This window comes from Monodelphis domestica, chromosome 5 (genome assembly GCF_027887165.1).
Source record: "Monodelphis domestica isolate mMonDom1 chromosome 5, mMonDom1.pri, whole genome shotgun sequence".
NCBI classification, from domain to species: Eukaryota; Metazoa; Chordata; class Mammalia; order Didelphimorphia; family Didelphidae; genus Monodelphis; species Monodelphis domestica.
The window spans coordinates 207,271,534-207,292,860 of NC_077231.1; the positions used below are offsets into that span (position 1 = coordinate 207,271,534).

Consider the following 21,327-nt stretch of genomic DNA (forward strand, 5'->3'; position numbering starts at 1 on the left):
ATATGTTGTATTATTCCCAGGTGCTTGTTTCTCTTTCTTGGAATAATTTGTTTAGCAAACGTTATCTGTCTAGAGACTTATCCCCAGGAGAAAACAGCAGCCAATGAAACTGCAAAGGCAAAATTAGTTTGACTACAATTCACAATACTAACCTAGTAACCACCACGCAAATGCCTGGAATCCATCATTCTCATTCAAGCTGGACTGGGATGCCTGGGAGGGAAAAGAAAAAGAGGAGACACAGGAATTAAAACTATATTCTAGGCCACTGTTCATAGATGTAAAAGAAATATTTCTAAGTGAAATGCCTTGAGCTCACTCATCTTGGAAAGGGTGGTATAGCCTTCTGTTTAACAAACACTTGGAGGAATTTTATTGCTATATCTCTAGTAGCTCTGCCTCTATCCAAATTGTTAGAAGGTAGTAAGTTTGAGGAAGATACTTTAGTCCAGACCTGGATTTCACAGAGAGGCAGAATTTCCAATATAGAAATTTCATCCATCAAGAATACTGAGCATTTGCCTATACCTGATATCTTAGTTGTCCAGGACACTGAGAGACTAAGAGATTTCATGGTATATATGTATTAGAGGCAGTAGTTGAACCCAGAGTTCTTGACTTCTAAGACCAGACATCTACCCATTACTGTAAAGGGAAAAAACCTTATAAACAGATACTCACCACTTGTTTTGCAGACATTAAAGTACAGATAAAAATCCCCACAGACACCAGAGCAATGGAAGTATATTTAGAGACACTGTATCTGCACAAAGAATGAAAACACTTTTAAGATACATATATTAATTTCCAACAGGTGTTTCTAGTATGATACTGCAACTGGCACAATACTGCAACTGGCACAATTCACAAGAGAGGTAACAAAAAGGAGGAACGCAGTTGTCAATGCAGTCCACACAAGCGCAATCAGAAACGAATGCATGAAGGCATTTCTAAATGCTTACTCTAACTATTTGCTCTAAAGTATCCCAAAACATCTAAGTAAATCTTCATTTGGGTTTACTGCTCCTTCTGTCTCTAGGAAGCAAAGCACTGATGTCAGCTAGAAACACACTAGTGTGAAGAAAATACAGACTATCAGACCTACAAAATTCTCAGAAAATATTTCACTTCTCTGTTCCAGGATAATTGGAGAGGAGGTAAACAAAGCCATTTCTAATCAAGTCTCCCTTAAAATACTGTTATAATAGAAAAAACTGTACCTATCAGACTGAGTAATGAAGAAGGTAGATATTTAACAATGAGTGAAATAATTTCAGAAAGATGCCAAAATAATTTAAATGGGGTAAGTGATTGAGAAATATAAAAAACTTCTGAACCATGTCACTTTTCTCATCTATACAAATTACAAGAATGATCTATTCATGTATGTTTCTCCTGAGAAAATTTGTAAGAGGCAGGATGTTACAGATAATTTTCTCATATCATATATTACAGTCACACAATTCATTAAAAAAGCAGAGAATATAAAATCCTAAAATGGTTAATATTTATTAATTTCCAAAAAGCATCTGACTCAGTAGAACAAAATGTAGATAGAGAGTCTCTTGGATAACAAAGAGTCACCTCTTTGATAAATTTGGCCAGAAAACTGCATTCATTCTTTTTATTTTTTTTTTAATTTTCCATGGTTATATGATTCATGTTTTCTCCCTCTCCTCTTCCCTCCCTTCTCCTGGAGTTGACAAGCAATTTCACTAGATTTTATATATATATATATATATATACACACACACACACATATATAATCAATATTTCCTTATTATTCATTTTTGTAAGAGAGTAATCTTTTAAAACTAAAACACCATATAAACAAGTTCTAAATCATGTTTTCTTCTAGATTTCTACTCCTACCATTCTTTCTCTAGCTGTGGAGAACATTCCTTCTCCTAAGTCCTTCAGAATTGTCCTGGATCACTACATTGCTATTAGTAGCAAAGTCTATCACATCTGATTGTCCCACAATGTTTCTGTTACTATGTCTAATTCAGAGAATTGTGTTCAAATGACCCTTCAATTATTAATGTCAAGTGAGATAGGAAGCAAGATAATATATATATATTAGTAGAAAAGCTTGCTAATGTTAGTGAAGATATACTGCAAAGGGTCTTAAGAAAGTAAGTCCAACATTAATGCATTGCTGGTGGAGTTGTGAATTGATCCAACCATTCTGGAGGGCAATTTGGAACTATGCCCAAAGGGCACTAAAAGACTGTCTGCCCTTTGATCCAGCCATAACACTGCTGGATTTGTACCCCAAAGAGATCATAAGGAAAAAGACTTGTACAAGAATATTCATAGCTGCGCTCTTTGTGGTGGCAAAAAAACTGGAAACCGAGGGGATGCCTTTCAATTGGGGAATGACTGAACAAATTGTGCTGTATGTTGGTGATGGAATACTATTGTGCTCAAAGGAATAATAAAGTGGAGGAATTCCATGTGAACTGGAGGGACCTCCAGGAAGTGATGCAGAGTGAGAGGAGCAGAACCAGGAGAACATTGTACACAGAGACAAACACACTGTGGTATAATCGAACGTAATGGACTTCTCCATTAGTGGCAATGCAGTGATCCTGAACAACTTGGAGGGATCTATGAGAAAGAACACTATCCACATTCAGAGGAAAAACTGTGGGAGTAGAAACACAGAAGGAAAAACAACCGCTTAATTACATGGGTCGAGGGGATAGGACTGGGGATATAGACCCTACATGAACATCCTAGTGCAAACACCAACAACATGGAAATTGGTTCTGATTAAGGACACATGTAAAACCCAGTGGAATTGAGCATCAGCTACAGGAAGGAGTGGGGGGAGGGAAAGGAGGGAAAGAATATGATTCTTGTAACCAAGGAATAATGTTCTAAATTGACTAAATAAAAGTTTCAAAAAAAAAAAAGGTAAGTCCAAGGAAAACATAAAGAACTATTCAAACGATAATAAATTTATGGAACTAATTACCTTGTGCTGTGTTACACAGAGAAAATAAAGATTTCAAAATGCGATAACATAAGCAAAATCAATAACAAACATTAAAAAAAAACAAATAAATGCTAGATATTTACAGTTGACAGATCAACAGAAGAGATCAGCAAAGCCTAAAAGGAGACTTAGATATATCATTTAATCCAAACTTTTTATTTTGTAAGTGAAGAAATTCAGAGAAGTGAATTCACCCAAGGGCACATGGCTGACCAGTGGCAGAGTCAGAAGAACATGGGTCATTTCATACCACATCTTTGCACTCTTGCATACTGATTACTAAAGGAATATGAAATGTTTCATTCATGCATCTAACTTTTAAGATAAATGTCAAAAAGGAAAGTATATCCTTCCCACAACATCTAGTGGACAGACCAAGAACTTAGCCCAGTGTGATCACTCTTAAATCTTCAGATTGTCCAAGAAATGGACCGGTTTCTATAGGCATGAGAAGCAAGAGCACTATATCAATATCTGAACTATGAAATCATCTAGAATATTACTGATCTGGTGACTAACTAGGCTTTAGAAAAAAAAGACCTGCAGAGCTAGACTGGAGAAAATTGCCCTTTCTATGACTTAATCATTTATCACTTAAAAGTAAAAGTTCCAGGGTTCAAACCTGGCCTTAGACACTTCTTAGCTGTGTGACTCTGGGCAAGTCACTTAACCCCCCATTGCCTAGCCCTTACCACTCTTCTGCCTTGGAACCAATACACAGTATTGATTCCAAGATGGAAGGTAAGGGTTTATTAAAAAAAAAAAAGAGAGACTTCCGGGGACATGGCGGCGCACAGGTCGCGGAATCCGCGTGCTTCTGCTAAGGGAACCCCGATGGGAATGTGAGCCATAACCCTTAGGAGAGAGAATCCGGCTGCATACCGGGAGGACGGAAGAGAGACTAAAAGACGTAGATAAATGAACTTACAAGATCTGTATTCGGAAGAGGAAAGACATTAGCAGCTGGGGAGACCAAGAAAGGCCTCTTTCAGAAGAGATAGTAACCATCTCTGAACTGGTGAGACATTGAGGACAGAGACTAACCCTTTTTTCAAAATGAGCACCACCTCGGGGACCAAGAGTCGAGGGATGAAGTTTGCTGAGGAACAGCTGCAGAGGCATGGATGGAGTCAAGGCAAGGGCCTGGGCAAGAAAGAAGATGGCATTGCCCAGGCCATCAAGGCGAAGTTGAAGCAGGACAATGCTGGGGTGGGACATGACCCTTCCAAGGAGTTCACTAATCACTGGTGGAGCCAACTCTTCAACAAGACAGCTGCCAGCTTGGTGGTGGAGACTGGGAAGGATGGAGTAAAGATGAAGACCCAGGCCAAGGATACCAGCAAGCAAAAACGCTCTTCGGGCTCCAAGTCCAGCCTGTTATATGGACACTTCATTAAGAGTGCCACTCTGACTTCAGGAGGGGAACAAGCAGAGAAACTGAGCGAACAAAGCAGCGAAGATGAAACACCCCCACCAGCAAAGATGTGAGAACTCCCTCAAAATTGGGAGGGCGATGTGAAGGCATTGCTCTAATATCCCATGCCCTCCTGACAGATGAAGAGTTGATTCGAGCCTGCGAGGGACACACTGCACACAAGGGTGTCCGTCATGGGCTTACCATGAAAGCCAAGCTGGCACGACTGGAAGAGCAGGAGCGAGGCTTCCTGGCCCAGTACAAAAGCCAGAATACAGGTGTCCCTGATACCCCAGCCGAGGACATACCCCAGAAGAAGAAAAAGAAGAAAAAGAAAAGTCAGGAAGAAACTTCAACCACAGAGAGAAGTGAGCATATAGAGATTGTGGAACAGACTGAAGACAATAGTAGGAAGAAGAAGAAGAAGAAAAAAAGACAACGGGAAGAGGAACCAGAAAATGAGACTGGAGATCAAGTAGAGAGGGAAGAAGATGAAGAAAGCAAGGCCCGGAAAACCAAAAAGAAGAAAAAAAAGAGATTACTAGAGGCATAGTGAGGCCTGCCAGTAACCACCTGCATTCCTTTGATGGAGACTAGGACTGCAGCGGTCCAGGCCTCTTTGGGACCTTGGCTCATTGCAAGGGGTAGGGGACAGAGGAAACAATTGAGGATTCTTCAGGTGCCTCCACCCTGCACAGAGGGATCAATAAAAACCTCCATGTCCCACAAAAAAAAAAGTAAAAGTTCCTCCAATCTGAATCCACAAATTATTTTCTAAGATACTGAAGATTTCTAATAAAATGGGTAGACATTAAAGACAAGATGAGATTGCGGTCAAAATAATCAGAGGAAGAATACTGGAGAAAATGCCTCAGCATCCTGCTGTCCTGAAGTATATTCATTATTGAGTAAAGATCTCTGTAATATTTTATAATTTGCCTTTACTTTAGGAATTTCATTTTAACCCACATAATTTCTCGTTATGTTCATTACGAATATTAAATGTTTATACTGGTAAGTATTGCTGCTTAGCACAGGATGGTCAATCAATCAAGAGCTCAAGTTCAACCACTCCAAAGGCCAAGTATTTCTGTACAGAGAAAGAGGTCTTTTAGTGACCACACAAGTCTTAGCTAGAACCCTGGTTGGCTACATGGTAAATGTGAAATCCTGATCAAAACATGAACTAAGGGAGAAGGTCTAGATGGTTCAGAAAAAATTCAATGAAATTACTAGAAAAGTAGTTCAAAATGCATAACTTATTGTCTCTGTTCAGTGATATCACCTGTAAATAAAAGTAAAAAAACCTCACTAATTATGTGATACTTACCTTTTCTTCAAAATGATGATGCCTAGAATCATATTGGCAATTAGAGAACCCTATAAAAAGAGAAAAATCACAAAATCAGCACAATAGAGACGAAAAAACAAACATCAGGATGAATGGCTAATGAGGTTCAGCTATTCAAACCTGGCAAAAATAGTTTTGGTCATAAAATAAATAACACTTGAGAATAATGAAATCAATGGTCATAGTGCTACTACTAAAGATGGTGGGACAAATACAAATACAAATACAAATACATTTGTAAAAGAGGATATGGATAACAAATGAAATTCAAAGGCCTTATCTGAACAAAGAGTTAAACTTTATTTTCTATCAAACTGTTAATAAAAACTACCAGCACAAATAGAATCTGACAGCACTCAATGAAAAGCACACAAAAGTCTACATCAAATTTTTCTGATAAGAGTTTTCAGAGCCAAGACTTTTAAACAATCAACAGAAGTATATGACCAAAAGTCTTTCTTTAATAGAGGTCAGAAGATATGAACAAGTCAGTTCTTGTTCTCAGAAGAACTGCCAACTATTAGCAGCTAGGTGAAAGAGTACTACAAATTACTAAAAAAGAGAGAAATACAAATGGAAACAATTCTGAGGTTTCAATTCAAATTCTGTAAATTGGCAAAGATGACAAAAAATGGGAATAGTCCATTTTGGGAGTGATGTGGGAAAATAGAACCTTCTGGTGGTGATGTGAATCAGCATAACCCTACAATTTGGAATTATGCAAACAAAATAATTAAAATGTCCATAATCTTCAATTCAGCGATGCTTATAATAGATTTATGACCCACAGAGATCCCTGAATAAGAAAGTCCCCCATATACACCAAAATATTTATAGCAGTATTTTCTATGATAAAAAAATTAGAAATAAAGTTGATGCCAATGAACTGTGGAATTGTGATACGTGAATATAACAAAATATTACTGTGCTATAAAGTGACAAATACAAATACAAAGAAGCATAGAAAGAACCATAATTAATAACTGATACATAGTAAAGTAAGCAGAGCCAAGAAAGCAATATACACGACTACAGCAAAGTAAATGGCAAGAAATGTAAAAAAAAAAATCAAAACTACTATAAGATTACAATGAATCAACATGGATCCAAAGAAGAAATATGAGAACACTGGTACATTATATATATGTTTTCATATTTTTGCAATGTACTTATTTTTTTTTAATTATTTGTTTATATGAGATGGCTCTCTGAGAGGGAAAAGGGAATGATACTGAGAAAAATTATGGTGCTAACAAAAAAATGTATGGAAGGAAGGCATATTCTGTTCTCTGGGAAACTATAAGCAATCAAGAAGTATTCACTGGAGTGTCTACAATATCTATAACATTTGAAAGACTATAAATTACAAAAATACGAACTGATAACTTGAAAAGTATCTTTTAAACTAGCATGTTCTAGCTCAAAGAATTCCAGGCAATACAAAAAGTTTGTCCATGCCTTCCAATCTAACCAACTGAGTGTTCTCTGGCAGCCCTCACTAACCACATCAAAATTGTTTGCACCACTTCTCTGAACTCTATTCTTTTTGTTTGTTTGTTTCAAAAAAAAAAAAATTGAGTTCTAAATTCTCTCTCCTTCCCTCTCCTCTCCCATTCCTGAGATAAAATAGCATGCAATCTGATATAGATTTTACATGTGAAATGATGTAAAATATTTTTTCTATTAGTCAACTCAAACAAAAATGAAGTGAAATATAGTATGTTTCAGTTTGTATTCAGACTCCATCAGTTCTTTTTCTGGAGGCATGTGGCATTTTTCAACATGTGTCTTTGATTATTATCTTGGATTGCTGTATTGATGATAACCCAACTAAGTCATTCATAATTGATAGGTCCTCTTCTCTTTTTAAAGTGGTATTGCTGGATCAAAGAGTATGAACAGTTTTAAAGCACTTTGGACATCTGAACCCTTTGTTCTTGTTGATATATAGTTCAAAGAGACATTCCATATATCTCTTTTATACATCCATATTCCATATTTCTCTCCCCATGAAACAGAAAATAAAAGTTATACTGCTATAGACATAATTCCGTTCTTGTAAATAATGTCTGAACTTGATACAAGAAAAAAAAACTAGGACTAGAACAATATTAACATTAAGTTTTCATATGAAATCAAACAATTATAAATATTAAGAGGAAAATCAATTTCTAATTTTCCTAGAGATTTTATTTTACTTGATTAAACACTTAAAGGTTTAACTCAACAAAACACAGAGAAAAGAAATAAAGGCAAAAAAACAAACTTTTATAGTTCTTTCCCTTTGCTTTGCTACTACAGTAACCAACCACCCATTCATATATGGTAAAGAGTCAACTTCTACCCTGCACAGGGAACATTTTTACATATTGAGATCCTCTTATCACAAGGTGAACTTCCTACTTTTGCTATATCATATCTATAAACCTAAATTTTTAACAAGAGTAAACACATTCAGTGATACAGTCAGCACTTACTGATCTAAATATCATATGCAGAGGCATGGCAATGTTGAGATTTAGAGCATAATTATTCACTACACTGACAGTGAAGAACATGGTGACCATGATGGCATAATACCTGCAATACAAACATAAGAACACATCACATAGAGTATTTTTAAAATATTCATTTTGGAAAGTAATATGTATATTTCTAGAAAAATTAGAAATAATGTTTATTTTACATATATACAAAAATGACTATTATCACCTAATACCTTTCTTTTTTTAAATTCTGCCAACAGAATTCATCATCTCCTCCCTTTATCATTCTCTTCTTCCAAACTTCCTTATTATTGTCAAGGGTACCACCATCTTCCCATTCTCTCAGGCTCACAACCTAGGTTTTATCCCCAACTCCTCATTGTCCCATAGCACATATATCTGAGCTGTTTCCATGCCTTGTCATTTTGATGTACAGTTCCCTTCTCTCTACCCATACAGACATCACTCTGGTGCAGGTACTCAATACTTCCTGCTTATATTATTTTACAAGTCTTCTAATTCGTCTCCCATCTTCAGATCTCTCCCCTCTCCACTCTATCTTCCACTCAGCTACCAAAATGATTTTCCTAAAGCACAGATCTGATCATATCATCACGTTATCATCACCTACTTTTCAGTGGCATTCAATTGCCTACAGCAACTTGGAAAGTTCCATAACACAGGGCCAGGCACTATAAGTGCTGGCAAGTGTTGAAGAAATGCCAGCTGAAAGAGTAACTGACTGGTATAGCAGGAAGAGAACTGGACTTGAAGTTAAGACTTGAACAAAACAAGTTCAAAGCCACTTTGGACACTTAGCATGGGAAAGCCATTTGTTTCTTCCTAGCTTCAGTTTTCTCATATACAAAATACAAATAACAATACTTGTACTAACTACAAGACTTCTCTGATGCTCAAACAGTATATGTGATTCTTTTCAAACTTAGTGCTTTAAAAACATCAGATTATTATTTTATAGAGTTTCAAGTTCAGAAAAATGAACAATTTCATTGATGTCTGCCACAAATTTTAAGGTCTCATACTTTTCAACACATAAGCACAAGAGATACCCTAATGTTTTTTATAAAAGTAATATAAGAAACTTTTAATTTCCATACCTTATTGGAATAGCAGGCCTCTTCCTTCCCAAGTTAGCTTCAAAGATAAAGCCTTCCATGGCTATAAATAAAAATTGTGCAAATGTCACGATGTTCCCACATCCTGGATGCCTCCTGAATAATGGGTAGGAGTGAGAGGGGGGGAAATAACTTAAGTGAATTGAGAACAAAGCCAATTATATGACACAAGGTAGTTTGATGATTCCAGAATACAGAGAATAAATTTCTATAACATACTATCTCTGTGTTTTCACATGCCAGTCGCCCATAACCCAAGAGAGAAAAAAACCCTCTATGCAGACTCTTTTATCCTAGTCTTTCCTAACAAAACCCATCAGATTGATGAGTGGGGCATCAATCTAGTGCAATATATTCCTTGAATTAATATAAAAAAAGTTCAGTCTAATAAAACTGGCTACATCTAGTCACTGGAATTCTCACGTAACCAGACTATTTTCATCCAGTACCCCCACCTTAAATGGAAAGACAAAGAATAGGGGGGAAAATTTTTTTATGAGGTCTCTATAATCTTTTTATACCTAGCCTAGGCCCCAATTTCTGAGATTATTACAGAAAACAGAAATTCTCCCAGAGATAGAGGGGGGGAAGTGAGTGATTTTCTACAGGGAAAGCTTGGAAGGATTCCCCACATTGTAGAAATCTCTCTTAAAAAGAGGCCTCAAGAATTTCTATCAGTTGGTGGCTTAAGGCCCCATATACCTTTTCTTCTGCTAGAGTTAACTCCTCAAGCCACAAGTTATTTTTTAAAATTGTTTTCCCCCACCTTTTTGACTTTCTATATTTCCATTATGAACATCCCAAATCAAATCTCTCCTGGCTCTCTCCACCCCTACTCTTTCAGCTGAGAACTTTGCCTCATTTCTTTTTTAAAGCTTTACCTTCTATCTTAAAATCAATAATGAATATCAGTTCCAAGGCAGAAGAACAATAAGGGTTAGGCAATTGAGGTTAAATGATTTGCCCAGAGTCACACAGCTGGGAAATGTCTAAGGCCAGAGAGGAACTCCACACCTCCCATTTCCAGGCCGGGCTCTTTAACCCCAGAGCTACCTAGCTACCCCTTTGCCTTTTTTTTTTAAGTAGGCATTTAAGAAATGTTTAGTGATTGGTTGCAAACTATTAACTTACTCTAAAATTTAAACTATGAATAGGTGATTATTAAGAACTCTGCAGTTTTCTATCCTGGAATAGCTACTTTTCTAGGATAAAATTCTTACAAATACATCCATTAGGGAACTGAAAAAGTTAAGAGTTATGATCCAAGCAAGCTCAAATTATTGCTCTAGTTGTCAGGATGCTATGTATCAGGTAGAGATCCACTTCAAATCTTCCTATGTAAGAACTGTTGGAATTTGTGTAAAAACATAGTTTTGGTAAAGGCATTTACCTGAGGATTAGCTTTTTTTTAAACTTTTAATTCCCATGAGCTAGTACCCCAGCTCTGGGTTACCACAAACCAAGGTCAAACACAAGGAGTTCTTACAGAGCACTCTTTTTTGTACTCCCACCCAGGATTTCCCTGGAGAACCACCTTTGCTCACTTTGCTCCCACCCAGATTTTGTCCTTGAGAACACTGAAACACAGCTAGTGCCTCAGATTTTAAAGAAATGTAAAACCTTCTATGCAAGCACTCAGAATAACTCTATGTGTATGTATATCTTAGTTTTTGTTTGACCTCACAGAAAATGCAAAATACTGAGGACTTGCACTCTATCATACAAATATTCAAGACAACTTTCCTTTCTTCCAGTGAATACTACCTTCTCACAAAGCCTTAGCATTACCTAGTAGTTGAAGCTTCCTTAAAAGGAAATATAGTTGGGGTTACTTATGTAGCAACTCTTCATTCTCTAGTTGGTCCTACCTCCCCCTCCCATTGTGGTAGACTTCGTATTTATAGTACAACATATTTAGGCACCCATGAAAGAGAATTTTGGTCTTGTGGTAGCTAGGAAACCAACTTCTTTCCAAAATACTAGTACAATGCAAATAATTCATAATAGTGGAGAGGAAATTCCAGTTTTTTCTTCAATGTGGTAGCTTTTCCCTGACTACCCCTCCTTGGTCCCAGAACTCCTACACATTTGACCTGGGAACTTGAACACTCTCTAGAAAACACTCTTCTCTCAAGAAGGCTGGGTCCATGAATTTTTGCCATGCTATTGTTCTTAGCCGTTGCCATCTCTTAGATAACAAAGTTCATTCCTCTACTTGACCTATATGATTTCCCCTTAAGGGATTTCATTCCCATGGCCTGTCCATGGCTTCTATCTCTACAGCTCAGAGGCTCCTCAGGAAGCATTATATGGATAATCAAACTCAAGGACTCAAATACATCATATAGCATGGTAAAGTCAAACTGGATATAGGACTTAGAAATAAAGGGGATACTATAAACAAAATAGTTTACCTTTCAGATCTATAGTTAAGGGAAGAATTTATGTCCAAATGAGACATAGAGACTATCACAAGATGTAAAATAGACAGCCATGTTCAATTAAAAAGACTTTGCACAAACAAGACAATTAAAAAAAAAACCTGGAAACATTTATACGAAGTGTTGCAAAATGAAATTAGCAGAACCAGAAGAATGTTATAAACAGGAACAATAATATTGTACAATGGTCAACTGTGACTTAACTATTATCAGCACTGTAAGGATCTAGGACAACTCCAAGGAACTTAGAACCAAAAAGGTTATCTACTACCCTAAGCGGAATTGACGTGAATGAAGATTGAAGCATGCCATTCTTCACTTTATTTTCCCCATGAATTTTTTCCTAATGTAAGCAATATATGTGTTCTTTCATAACATGATGAACATGGAAATATGTATTGCATGATGATGTATCTAAAATCTATATATACCATGTTGTCTGCCATTTTGGATAGGGAGAGAATGTGGATCACAAAATGTCAGAAAACAAATTACTAAAAATCATATCAACATGTATTCTGGAAAAATTTTTTAAATTAAAACAAAATTTTATGATATTGTTTCTTTTGTTTTGTTACCATTGTTCTTTCTTCTAACACTGGTAGTCATTGTGTATGCTGTTTCCTAGTTCTATTTATTTTTCATCAGTTTATACTTTTATGCATTCATTATATCCAATAGCACAGTAATATTCCATTACATTCATGTACCACATTGTGTTGAACCATGCCCTTGCTAGTAGGGCTAATGTAAATATTTTGGCAGATATGGGGCTCTTCTTTCCCCTTGGGCATATGCCAATAATAATCTCTGAGTATAAGGAAATAGACACCTTACTTTCTTTGCATAAGAAAATTTTGAATTTCAATTTTGAATTTGAATTGAAATTTTGAATTTCAAATGGCATAAGGTGATTTACCAATATTTAAACTTTCAGCATGGTATCTCAACTCCCTTTCCCTTACATTCTGATATTTTTCTGAATTCTGTTCCTCAGTAAGAACTACTGATTCAATAACATAATTTTAAAAATTCATTTAGAAAAATCTCCAAATATATTTACTCTGATTAGTTTTGCCAGAAAGGCATCCAAATAAACACGAGAAACCTGAAGTTCAAATACTTGAGAAAATCAAGATTTGGCTAGAACTCAAATTGTTATAATGGTTTTGAGATGAGATTTTAGAAAGCACATTGTGGTTCTCATATTTCTTATTTTAGATGGAGAAAAATTCCTTATCTGATTTGCCCTCAAAGTCTTTGGTTCTAAGCTTATCCAGAAGTATGAATTTAAATCCCTGGGTACCATCATGTCCAATTCCTCACAGCCTGGTTAGTAGTGAAACAGAAATATCATCTAGTTGCTGCCAGAGGTATCAAAAATTTTAGGGCTGGAAAGTCCCTTAGAGATCATTTACCAAGGATCCTTATTCTTTTTGTATGTCACAGATTCCTCCAGCAATCTTGTGAAAGCTATGGCCCCCTTTTCAGAAAAATGCTTTTAAATGCATGAAATAACATGGGATTACAAAGGAAATCAATTTCATTGAAATAAAGATGTAATTTTTTCCTCTCCAGGTTCAAAGACTCCCTGAAACCTATCTACTGACTCTTTGGGGGTCCACAGACCTAAGCTTAAAAACCCACTAATCTAGTCCAAGTTTCCTTCATTTTTTAATCATTATTATCTAGGACTGCGGTAAAGTTTACTCCAGTAGAATAGTAATGGGTGTGAATACATTCAACTCTCCTTCGAATGTCAACTCCTGTAGGATCCCCACCCCTAAGAGAGAAATGACCTCTCTCCTTGAAGGCGCACTGCATTTGTCTGAATTGTACAACTGTTAAGAGAATCAATGAAGTTTTCTTTTTTGATTATTTAATATGTGCATGACTTGTCTACCTAATTAGATTGCAAACTCATTTTAGGAGTTACATTTTATACCTTCTACATGCAGGATACAGGTTGTATAACTTCTTTTAATATTAGTACCTTCTCTCCCAGCATTAGTCCACCAAGGACCTAGGCACTTGGTAAGTACCCAAATAATTGATGAGTAAGTAATATGACTCAAAAGTGTCCCTTGAATATAAAATGAAAGGCTCTACTTTTTTTTTAAAGAGGAATACACTAAAACAGATAAAGGGAAAAAAGGGAAAACTGGTGAAGATTTTAGTCACTGTTGATGATTTAATGAATATTTCTTTTTGAAATATTTGTAGAAATGCTGACAATGTAGCTGTAAACAATAGCAAGAATCTGGTTCCTTGGACAAAGTATATAGTAATTTGAGGCTAGTATCAACACCACTAACCTGAACACCCACTCTACACACAATAATGTGCTAGACATCTTGGGATACAAAAAAGGTATTTGGCCAATCCCTAACTTCAAAGAACTCATCATTTGAGTAAGAAGAACAGATTTAAACAAATCCTCAGAATGGTTATAAGTTTACTCCAAGAATGCCTGAACGATATGTTTGTCAAAGTCTCTAGGTTAACAGTTTCTGTTGCGCATTGTTGTTTAGGGGTTTAAAGGAGTATAACCACAACCTGTAATCTCGTGATACAGAGTAATATTTGTGAGGAAATTCCCTCTAAGAACGAAAGTTGTTTGTGCTTTACTATAACTTAAGAGGCTTATTTGGAATAGCTAAGGAGCTCAGTGGCTAGAGAAAGCCAGGCCTGGAAACAGGAGGTCCTGGGTGCAAATGTGACCACAGACACTTGACCCTGGGCAAGTCATTTAACCCCAATTGCCAAGCCCTTACCACTTTTCTGCTTTGGAAAGCAAGATTTAGTATTAATTCTAAGATATAAAGTAAAGGTTAAGGAAAAAAAAAAGAGGCTTAGTGTCCTTTGCCACTCTCTGACTTAAACTGGGTCAGAGGCACACAGGCTTTTGGAACTCTGAAACAGGCTCTATCTACCACATCACACTTGTCTCTCAAAACTTACTTAGAGGAATAATAAAAGAAAAAAAAAAGCCTCTTTAAAAGCCTTAGAAGAAAAAAAGCTTCTTACTTATCAAAAATGGCCCAAATAATGGAAGAATAAATAATAAACAAGTCAGGAAGTAGCAGTGAAGTGCAAACCATAACAACTCTCATGTTGGGGCACATGAGACAAGGTATGACCAGTACCCAAAAAGGTAATAATAGATGCTGAGTCTTCTGTGGGGAGGCCACATATCTGTGAATTTGATAAGATGCAAGGAGTACGGAGAGAAAGAGCTAAAAGATGAAAAGGAATTGATTTGGGATTTCTAATGAAAGAGAAAATCAGTTAGCTGGGGACTCAGGAGGGGCATAGGGGTATGGAGAAATGTGGAAGTAGGAGTTTGGGTTACATAGCCTACAGCTCTTAATCAAAAGGTTGTAATGGGAGTTCACTAATCAAGATGAGTACTAAATGACTGAAGCTCCCATTCTCCAAAATCCTAGGAGGACAGAAAATGATATCAGCGAGGCTGGTATCACTTGCTTATTTATTGCTAGTTATAATGAACTAGAGACCTCCTCTAATGTCTCATTTTCACTGAGGCATAGAGAAGATGGGGTGCAGACAAGCACAAGAAAACTCTGGCATATCCCAACATATAGAGCTAATAATTACATGCTTATTGTGAGGATTAGTCCAGCTAAGACTAGATAGGACTATTATTGCTAAGGGTAGGCCTAGCCGATCTAATATAAATGACAATTATACCTAAATTAAAATATCTATTCAATGGCATACTGAACTACCAAGAAATTATTTCATAACAAAATTTATCTGGAAGAATAAAAGATCAAGAATATCAAGGGAAGTTAATGACAGAAAATATGAAAGAAGGTGGATAATCATACCAGATACCAAACTGTATTATAAGAAGTAGTCATCAAAACAATATGGTACTGGCTAAGAAAGAGTAGATCAATGAGAGGATTATTAACAGATTAGCTACAGAGTGACAAATTTTTTAAGCTTCTGCAACTCAGGAAAAGCATATATTAAACTGCAGGGAGTGTTCATACTAATTAATTCACATTTTCATAGTATTTAAAAAAGGACTGGCAATTATTTTTTCCTCAAGAGTTGATATCTCTAAACAAATTATTGCTCTTTGGGTTTCTCTATTTAGGGAACACAGAGAAGCTGTGGAAATGCATGCCCTTTAGACATTCTTTAACAAAACTGGAGCTTCAATAGACTTGAGAGATGAACACACTTATTTCACAAATGAGAAAAGTCCCAAAGAGGTCAAGCAACTTATCCTAGCTAACAACAGATCCCAAGTTTCCTGGCATCCAGTCCGAGGTTCTTGATACAATTGGTTCCCACTTACAGAAACTCAATATTTTAAAAAATCCAGAATTACAAAAAGATAAAATTAGAGGGTGTTTATTCACTTTATAAAAAATGCCAGCAAGACAGAAAACATGGAGGTAGTAGATAGGAAGCCTGGCCTGGTAAATCACTTCATCTCTCAGGGGCTCCAGAAAACTTTCAATAAAATGGATACAAACCCCAAGCGTCAAAGAAACAGCCTATAACACTAACAGAACCAGATTAAAATTTAACAAAACAAATAGGAATACAATAAATAAAACAATGTTAATATCTGGTTATTTAAATCAATACCAGTCTGCTAGGATCCTAAAATCACATTAAGTGACCCTATTTCTATTTGAGTTTGACACTACTATCCTACAACAAAGAAACTGAAGATCTGGATGAAAATTAAAAGGAGTCATTCTTAGTGCATGTAAATTTGATTTATAAGAATAAATTTATATACAATCTTTTAAGAACCTATCAATTTGGGACAGCAAGGTGGCTAAGTAGATAGAGAGCCAGGGGTGGAGACAGGAGGTCTTGGCTTCAAATTTGATCATAGACACTTCCAGGCTATGTGAACTTGGGCAAGTAAGTCACTTAAATGTCAATGCCTAGTATTTACCATTCTTCTGCCTTGGAACCATTACATAATATTGATTCTAAGCCAGAAGGTAAGGATTTTAGGAAAAAAGAAAAGAAAAAAGACCCTCATCAATCATACCCATCATATACTCTTTAAGCATCTAAAGCTGGTGGCATATTCTAATACTACACAATCCTTGCCAGGATATAATTCTAACTAATAGCATACTCTGGGATGATTCTCCTGGCACTTACAGATTCTTCCTCCCATGGCTGATGTGAATATACTGGCCCCTTTTTACGCATTTATATTTTGATCTTCCTTTCAAGCATATAGTGATTAAAAGAGCCTAATATTTTTCTTTCCAATGCCCTTATTCCCCTGTCCTAGGATTATAAACTAAAAACACACAATACTTTCTTCATAACTACCTTGAAAAACATTTGAACAGGCACAGCAAAAATTCCACTGAATTTACTTGTAGACCATTTATTTCAATATAACCTATCAAAGAGACAGGACAGCCAAAGGAATTTCTAGAATGAATAAGGAAAGGTACTCAAATCTTTGAATGATACATGCTCAAGAGATGGGCTATGCAGGCATATGGACTACTAGGAAACAATGAGTCCAAGTCAACCATCATTCTGAAAATCGGTCTATAGGCTTCATTGCCAAAAAAGATGCAACACAGACAATCTCTCTCACTCTTACTCTCACTCTCTCTTTCTCATCTCTAAAGTTCTAATTCAAGGGGGGAAAAAACCACTGGATTTAGAGAAAGGATAAAGACTAAACTTGTGACTTCTTTTATATAGAAGCTTCTCAAGAAATTAAATTTCCTCTAATGAGGCAGGGTAGTCCCTTCTGGACAACTTCTGAGTCTAGAGCACTGAAAAGTTAAAGTCATTTGTTCAACAGGGATCAGGACTAGACTTGAAATAGGTCTTTCTGGCTCCCAAGCAAGCTCTCTTATTCCCTCCCTCATGCTTCCTCCCAGGGCTTGTCCTATCTTTCCATTCGTAGGATGACTGGCTTCCACATCCTCTATGGCCGACTCCACTGGCCCACTTGCTATTGCCCCAACAGGACACTCCAACATCTCCTATCCCTATGTCTTTGCACTAGTTGTACCTCATAAGTGGAATATTCTTTCTCCTTGTCTCCACCTCCTAGCTTCCTTTTAGATTTAGCTCCAATTCTACCTTTTGTAGAGGCCTTTCTATTTACTCTGTATATACAGTATATGTACATAGTTAGTTGCATGTTGTCTCTCTCTTTAGGGCAGGGTTCTGATTCTGGCCTTTCTTTGAAGACCAAGTACTAGTACAGTGCCAGGTACTGAAAAACATGGTGAGTTCTTAAAATGCTTATTGACTTATTATCTATGACCTTGAGCATATCACTTAAACTCTCTGCATCTCAGTTTCCACACCTGGAAAATAAAGCCTTGATGGCCTCAGAGGGCCTTTCCAGCTCTACAAAGAAGAGTTTAGGATCTTAAGGGTTTCTCTTATCTGAGAAATGAAGTTGATTAAGGTAGGTGGTCTAGTGAACAGTGTGCTGCTGCTTTTGGAGGAAATGCTGGGTTCAAAGTGGCTTTGCCCTCAGTGGCCCTGGGCAAATCACTGAATTTCTCTCAGCCTCAGTTTCTTCATTTGTGTAATTATAATAGCACCTACCTCACCGGGTAGCCGTGAGAATCAAATGAGAGAAACCAATGTTAAAGGGCTTTGCAAACCTTAGAGCCTTATATAAATGCCTATGGTGGTGGTGATGGTGGTGGTGGTGATGGTGGTGATGACGGTGATGGCCTCAAGGGGATGCGGTGAGTGAAGCTAAATAGTAGATAACACTGGAAAGCTTCCTATGCCATTAGCCTTCCTTCCTCAGCTAAAATCTCCTCCTTAGCTTCACCCCTCCTCCTTTCTTCTCTCCCCTCTCCTAACTCCCATTTCCTCCTCTCCCCTCCTCCCTCGGGTCCCCTTTCCTCCTCTACCTTCCCCCGAATCCTCCCTCCTTACTTCTGCCCTTTTTCCCTCCTCCCTTCTCTTCTCCCCTGGTTGCCCCTCCTCTCCCCTCCTTTGGGCCCCCTGCCTTCTCTCTCCTCCTCAGACTCTCTTTTCCTCCTTTCCTCTCCCCAGGCTGCCCCATGTTTTTCCCCCTCCCCGGGCTCACTCCTCCTCTCCCCCCTCCCAGGATCCCCTTTTTTCTCAGGCTCCCCCTTCTCTCCCCTCCTCTTACACTCTCCTCTTGGAGCCTTACTTCTCGCCCCCCTTCCCTGGTTGCCTTCCTTTTCTCCCTCCTCCTCGGGCTCTCCCTCCTCTTCCTGCTCTCCCTCCTCCTAGGACTCTCCCTCCTCCTCGAGTTCTCCCTCCTCCTCGAGGTCTCCCTCCTCCTCGAGGTCTCCCTCCTCCTCGAGGTCTCCCTCCTCGAGTTCTCCCTCCTCCTCGAGTTCTCCCTCCTCCTCGAGGTCTCCCTCTTCCTCGAGGCCTCCCTCCTCCTCGAGGCCTCCCTCCTCCTCGAGGCCTCCCTCCTCCTCGAGGCCTCCCTCCTCCTCGAGGCCTCCCTCCTCCAAGGGCTCTCCTTTCTCCTCTGGCTCTCCCTCTGCTGGCTCTTCCACCTATTCTCCCCCTTTCCTTGGCTCCCCCCCTTTCTTCTCAGCTCCCTTGACTGGCTCCTCTTCCTTCTCTCTCCTCCTTTTACTTCCCCCCAAGAAATCCCTCCTTCTTTCCCCGCTCCCCTCCTTTTCTGCACCCTCTTCTGGCTCTCCCTCCTTCTCTCGCCTCCCCTGGCTCCTCCTTCCTTCTTTCCCTTCCTTTTCCCTCCTCTCCCCTCTTCTAAGTCCCACCACCTTTTCTCCCCCCTCCCAGGGCTCTTCAGGCTCCCCCTCCTTTTCTCCCACCTCCCCGGACTCCTCGGGCTCCTCCGGCTCCCTTTCTTTCTCTCCACCCTCCCCCAGCTTCTCTGGCTCTCCTTCTTTCTCTCCCTCCTCCTCGGGCTTCTCGGGCTTCCCCTCCTTTTCCCCCACCTTCCTGGACTCCTCCGGCTTTCCCACCTTTTCTTCTTTCTTAACCCTTCTTTCCCCTCCCCGCTCCTCTGGCTTCCCTTCCCCACCTTGAATGTCTCTTTCTTCTCTCTTACGCCAAGATTCCCTCTACTCTCCTCCCTTGCCTCCCGTTTCTCTCCCTTCCCCTGGTTCACCCCTTCTTTTTTCTCCAGCCCTAAATCCCAGCTGCCCTCCCCTTCCAAGCTTCCCAGCTCCCAATCTTCCTCCAGATCCCACTCATCACCTGATTTCCCCTTCTCCCCCATTCCCAGGTTCCCCCTCCAGATGCTTCCCAAACCTCCTTACCCCCCTCCCCGCCCCCCTCCCAGCGGGGCGCAGGGCAGCCTCAGACTAACGGCCGGATGAGGCACGCGCCTCGCGCCCCGCCCCGGGGTGCTCAAGGCGGGATGCTGGCGTGTTGCGGCCGCTCCCATCTGCCTTGGGTGAAGTCACTCACCGGGCCAAGAGTTCCAGGAAGATCACATTACTGCAACAGCCTGCGAATACCAGGCCGACAGCGCAGGCCGGGTGCATGGCGGCTTGGGGATCCCAGGAAGATGGATTTAGGGGCTGGGATTAGGGGTGGCCGGAACGGGCTGCCTAAGCCGCTGTCCCTAGGCGCCGGACTGCTCTGTCCACTGCACCCAAGAACATCGCCTCCCGGGGCTCCCAAGGCAGCTCCAACTTCCCACTCCTCCCGAAGAGGTGTAGTTTCCAGGTTACCCGTCCCCATTCAAAGGAGGGGGCTTGCCGGGAAGGGCGGAACTACAGCTCCCAGAACGCCGAGCGCTCTCACGTGGCAGTCCACGCGGAACTAGCCCGCTGGAGAGACCGCCGGGGGCCCGTGATGCTCTGCGAGAGCTTCGCTTGCTGGGATTTGAAGTCCCCTTGCTGTAACTAGAGTGGCTTTTCAGAAGGACCACTGCTCTCTGATGGCACTCACTGTTAATCGCCAGAGAAAGAAGCCATAAAACTGTCCATCTGAAGGAGCTGCTGTAGCAACGGAGAAGCTTGAGCAGATAAGCACTTAAGTGCCTACTGTGTGCCAGGCACTGTGCTATAACATTGGGCTAAGCTCAGAATCAAACTAGTTTTTCCAAGAATTTAATAATAGCTTCCACTCGTACTTGCTTAATTAACCCTGTGGATTGATGAGCAATGAAAATATTATTCACTTTCAATACTGCAAATAATGAAACTAAAATTTGGAAAAGAGTGCCCCCTGCCAAGATCAATTCTTCTGACTCCAAAGATGGTACACTTTCTATATCGCTGCCCTTGCCTTTATTAGAGTAGTTATGTCTTGTGTTTCCTTCAAACTAGGTAGAAATCTATGAATTTAAGACAGAACAGCTTTTTCAGTCTATGATACAAATGAAAATCTGTCAATAAAATAGCTGTATTTGCGTGATTTTAGTAATTTCTATAGGAAAATGTAGCAGAATTGTGCACCAAATTCTTTAAGACATCTATTATATGATGGAATACTATTGTGCTCAAAGGAATAATAAAGTGGAGGAATTCCATGGGAACTGAAACAGCC

At 39.1% G+C, this 21,327-nt stretch overlaps 2 protein-coding genes across 4 annotated transcripts in view; one reads left to right on the top strand and one right to left on the bottom strand.

The window, feature by feature from the left end:
• The window catches only part of SLC35B4 (solute carrier family 35 member B4), a 36,705-nt gene extending 16,088 nt beyond the window's left edge, over positions 1-20,617 (bottom strand). The window contains exons 1-6 of one of the 3 annotated variants that reach the window (XM_001373712.4): positions 20,242-20,617; positions 9,371-9,484; positions 8,244-8,346; positions 5,746-5,795; positions 682-763; positions 153-213 (exon numbers count right to left, since the gene is read on the bottom strand). In XM_001373712.4, coding sequence (XP_001373749.1) covers positions 153-213; positions 682-763; positions 5,746-5,795; positions 8,244-8,346; positions 9,371-9,484; positions 20,242-20,318 — 487 coding nt within the window. In that variant the 5' untranslated portion in view covers positions 20,319-20,617. Of the gene's footprint in view, positions 1-152; positions 214-681; positions 764-5,745; positions 5,796-8,243; positions 8,347-9,370; positions 9,485-18,476; positions 18,633-20,241 lie in introns of those variants that run through there. The other 2 variants (XM_007504342.2, XM_007504341.3) reach the window with 2 other exon arrangements.
• On the top strand, positions 3,780-5,152 carry LOC103106404 (G patch domain-containing protein 4-like). Its single transcript, XM_056799716.1, has 2 exons — positions 3,780-4,469; positions 4,520-5,152. Exons 1-2 carry the CDS (start codon positions 4,058-4,060, stop codon positions 4,966-4,968), a joined length of 861 nt encoding a protein of 286 aa, XP_056655694.1. The 5' UTR covers positions 3,780-4,057; the 3' UTR covers positions 4,969-5,152.
• Positions 20,618-21,327: the final 710 nt, after the last annotated feature.

Coding starts and splice junctions, on each gene's coding strand:
- LOC103106404 (XM_056799716.1), top strand. CDS start 4,058: ATGAGCACCACCTCGGGGACCAAGAGTCGAGGGATGAAGTTTGCTGAG. Junction 4,470..4,519: donor AAGCAGCGAAGATGAAACAC/CCCCACCAGCAA, acceptor GAGGGCGATGTG/AAGGCATTGCTCTAATATCC.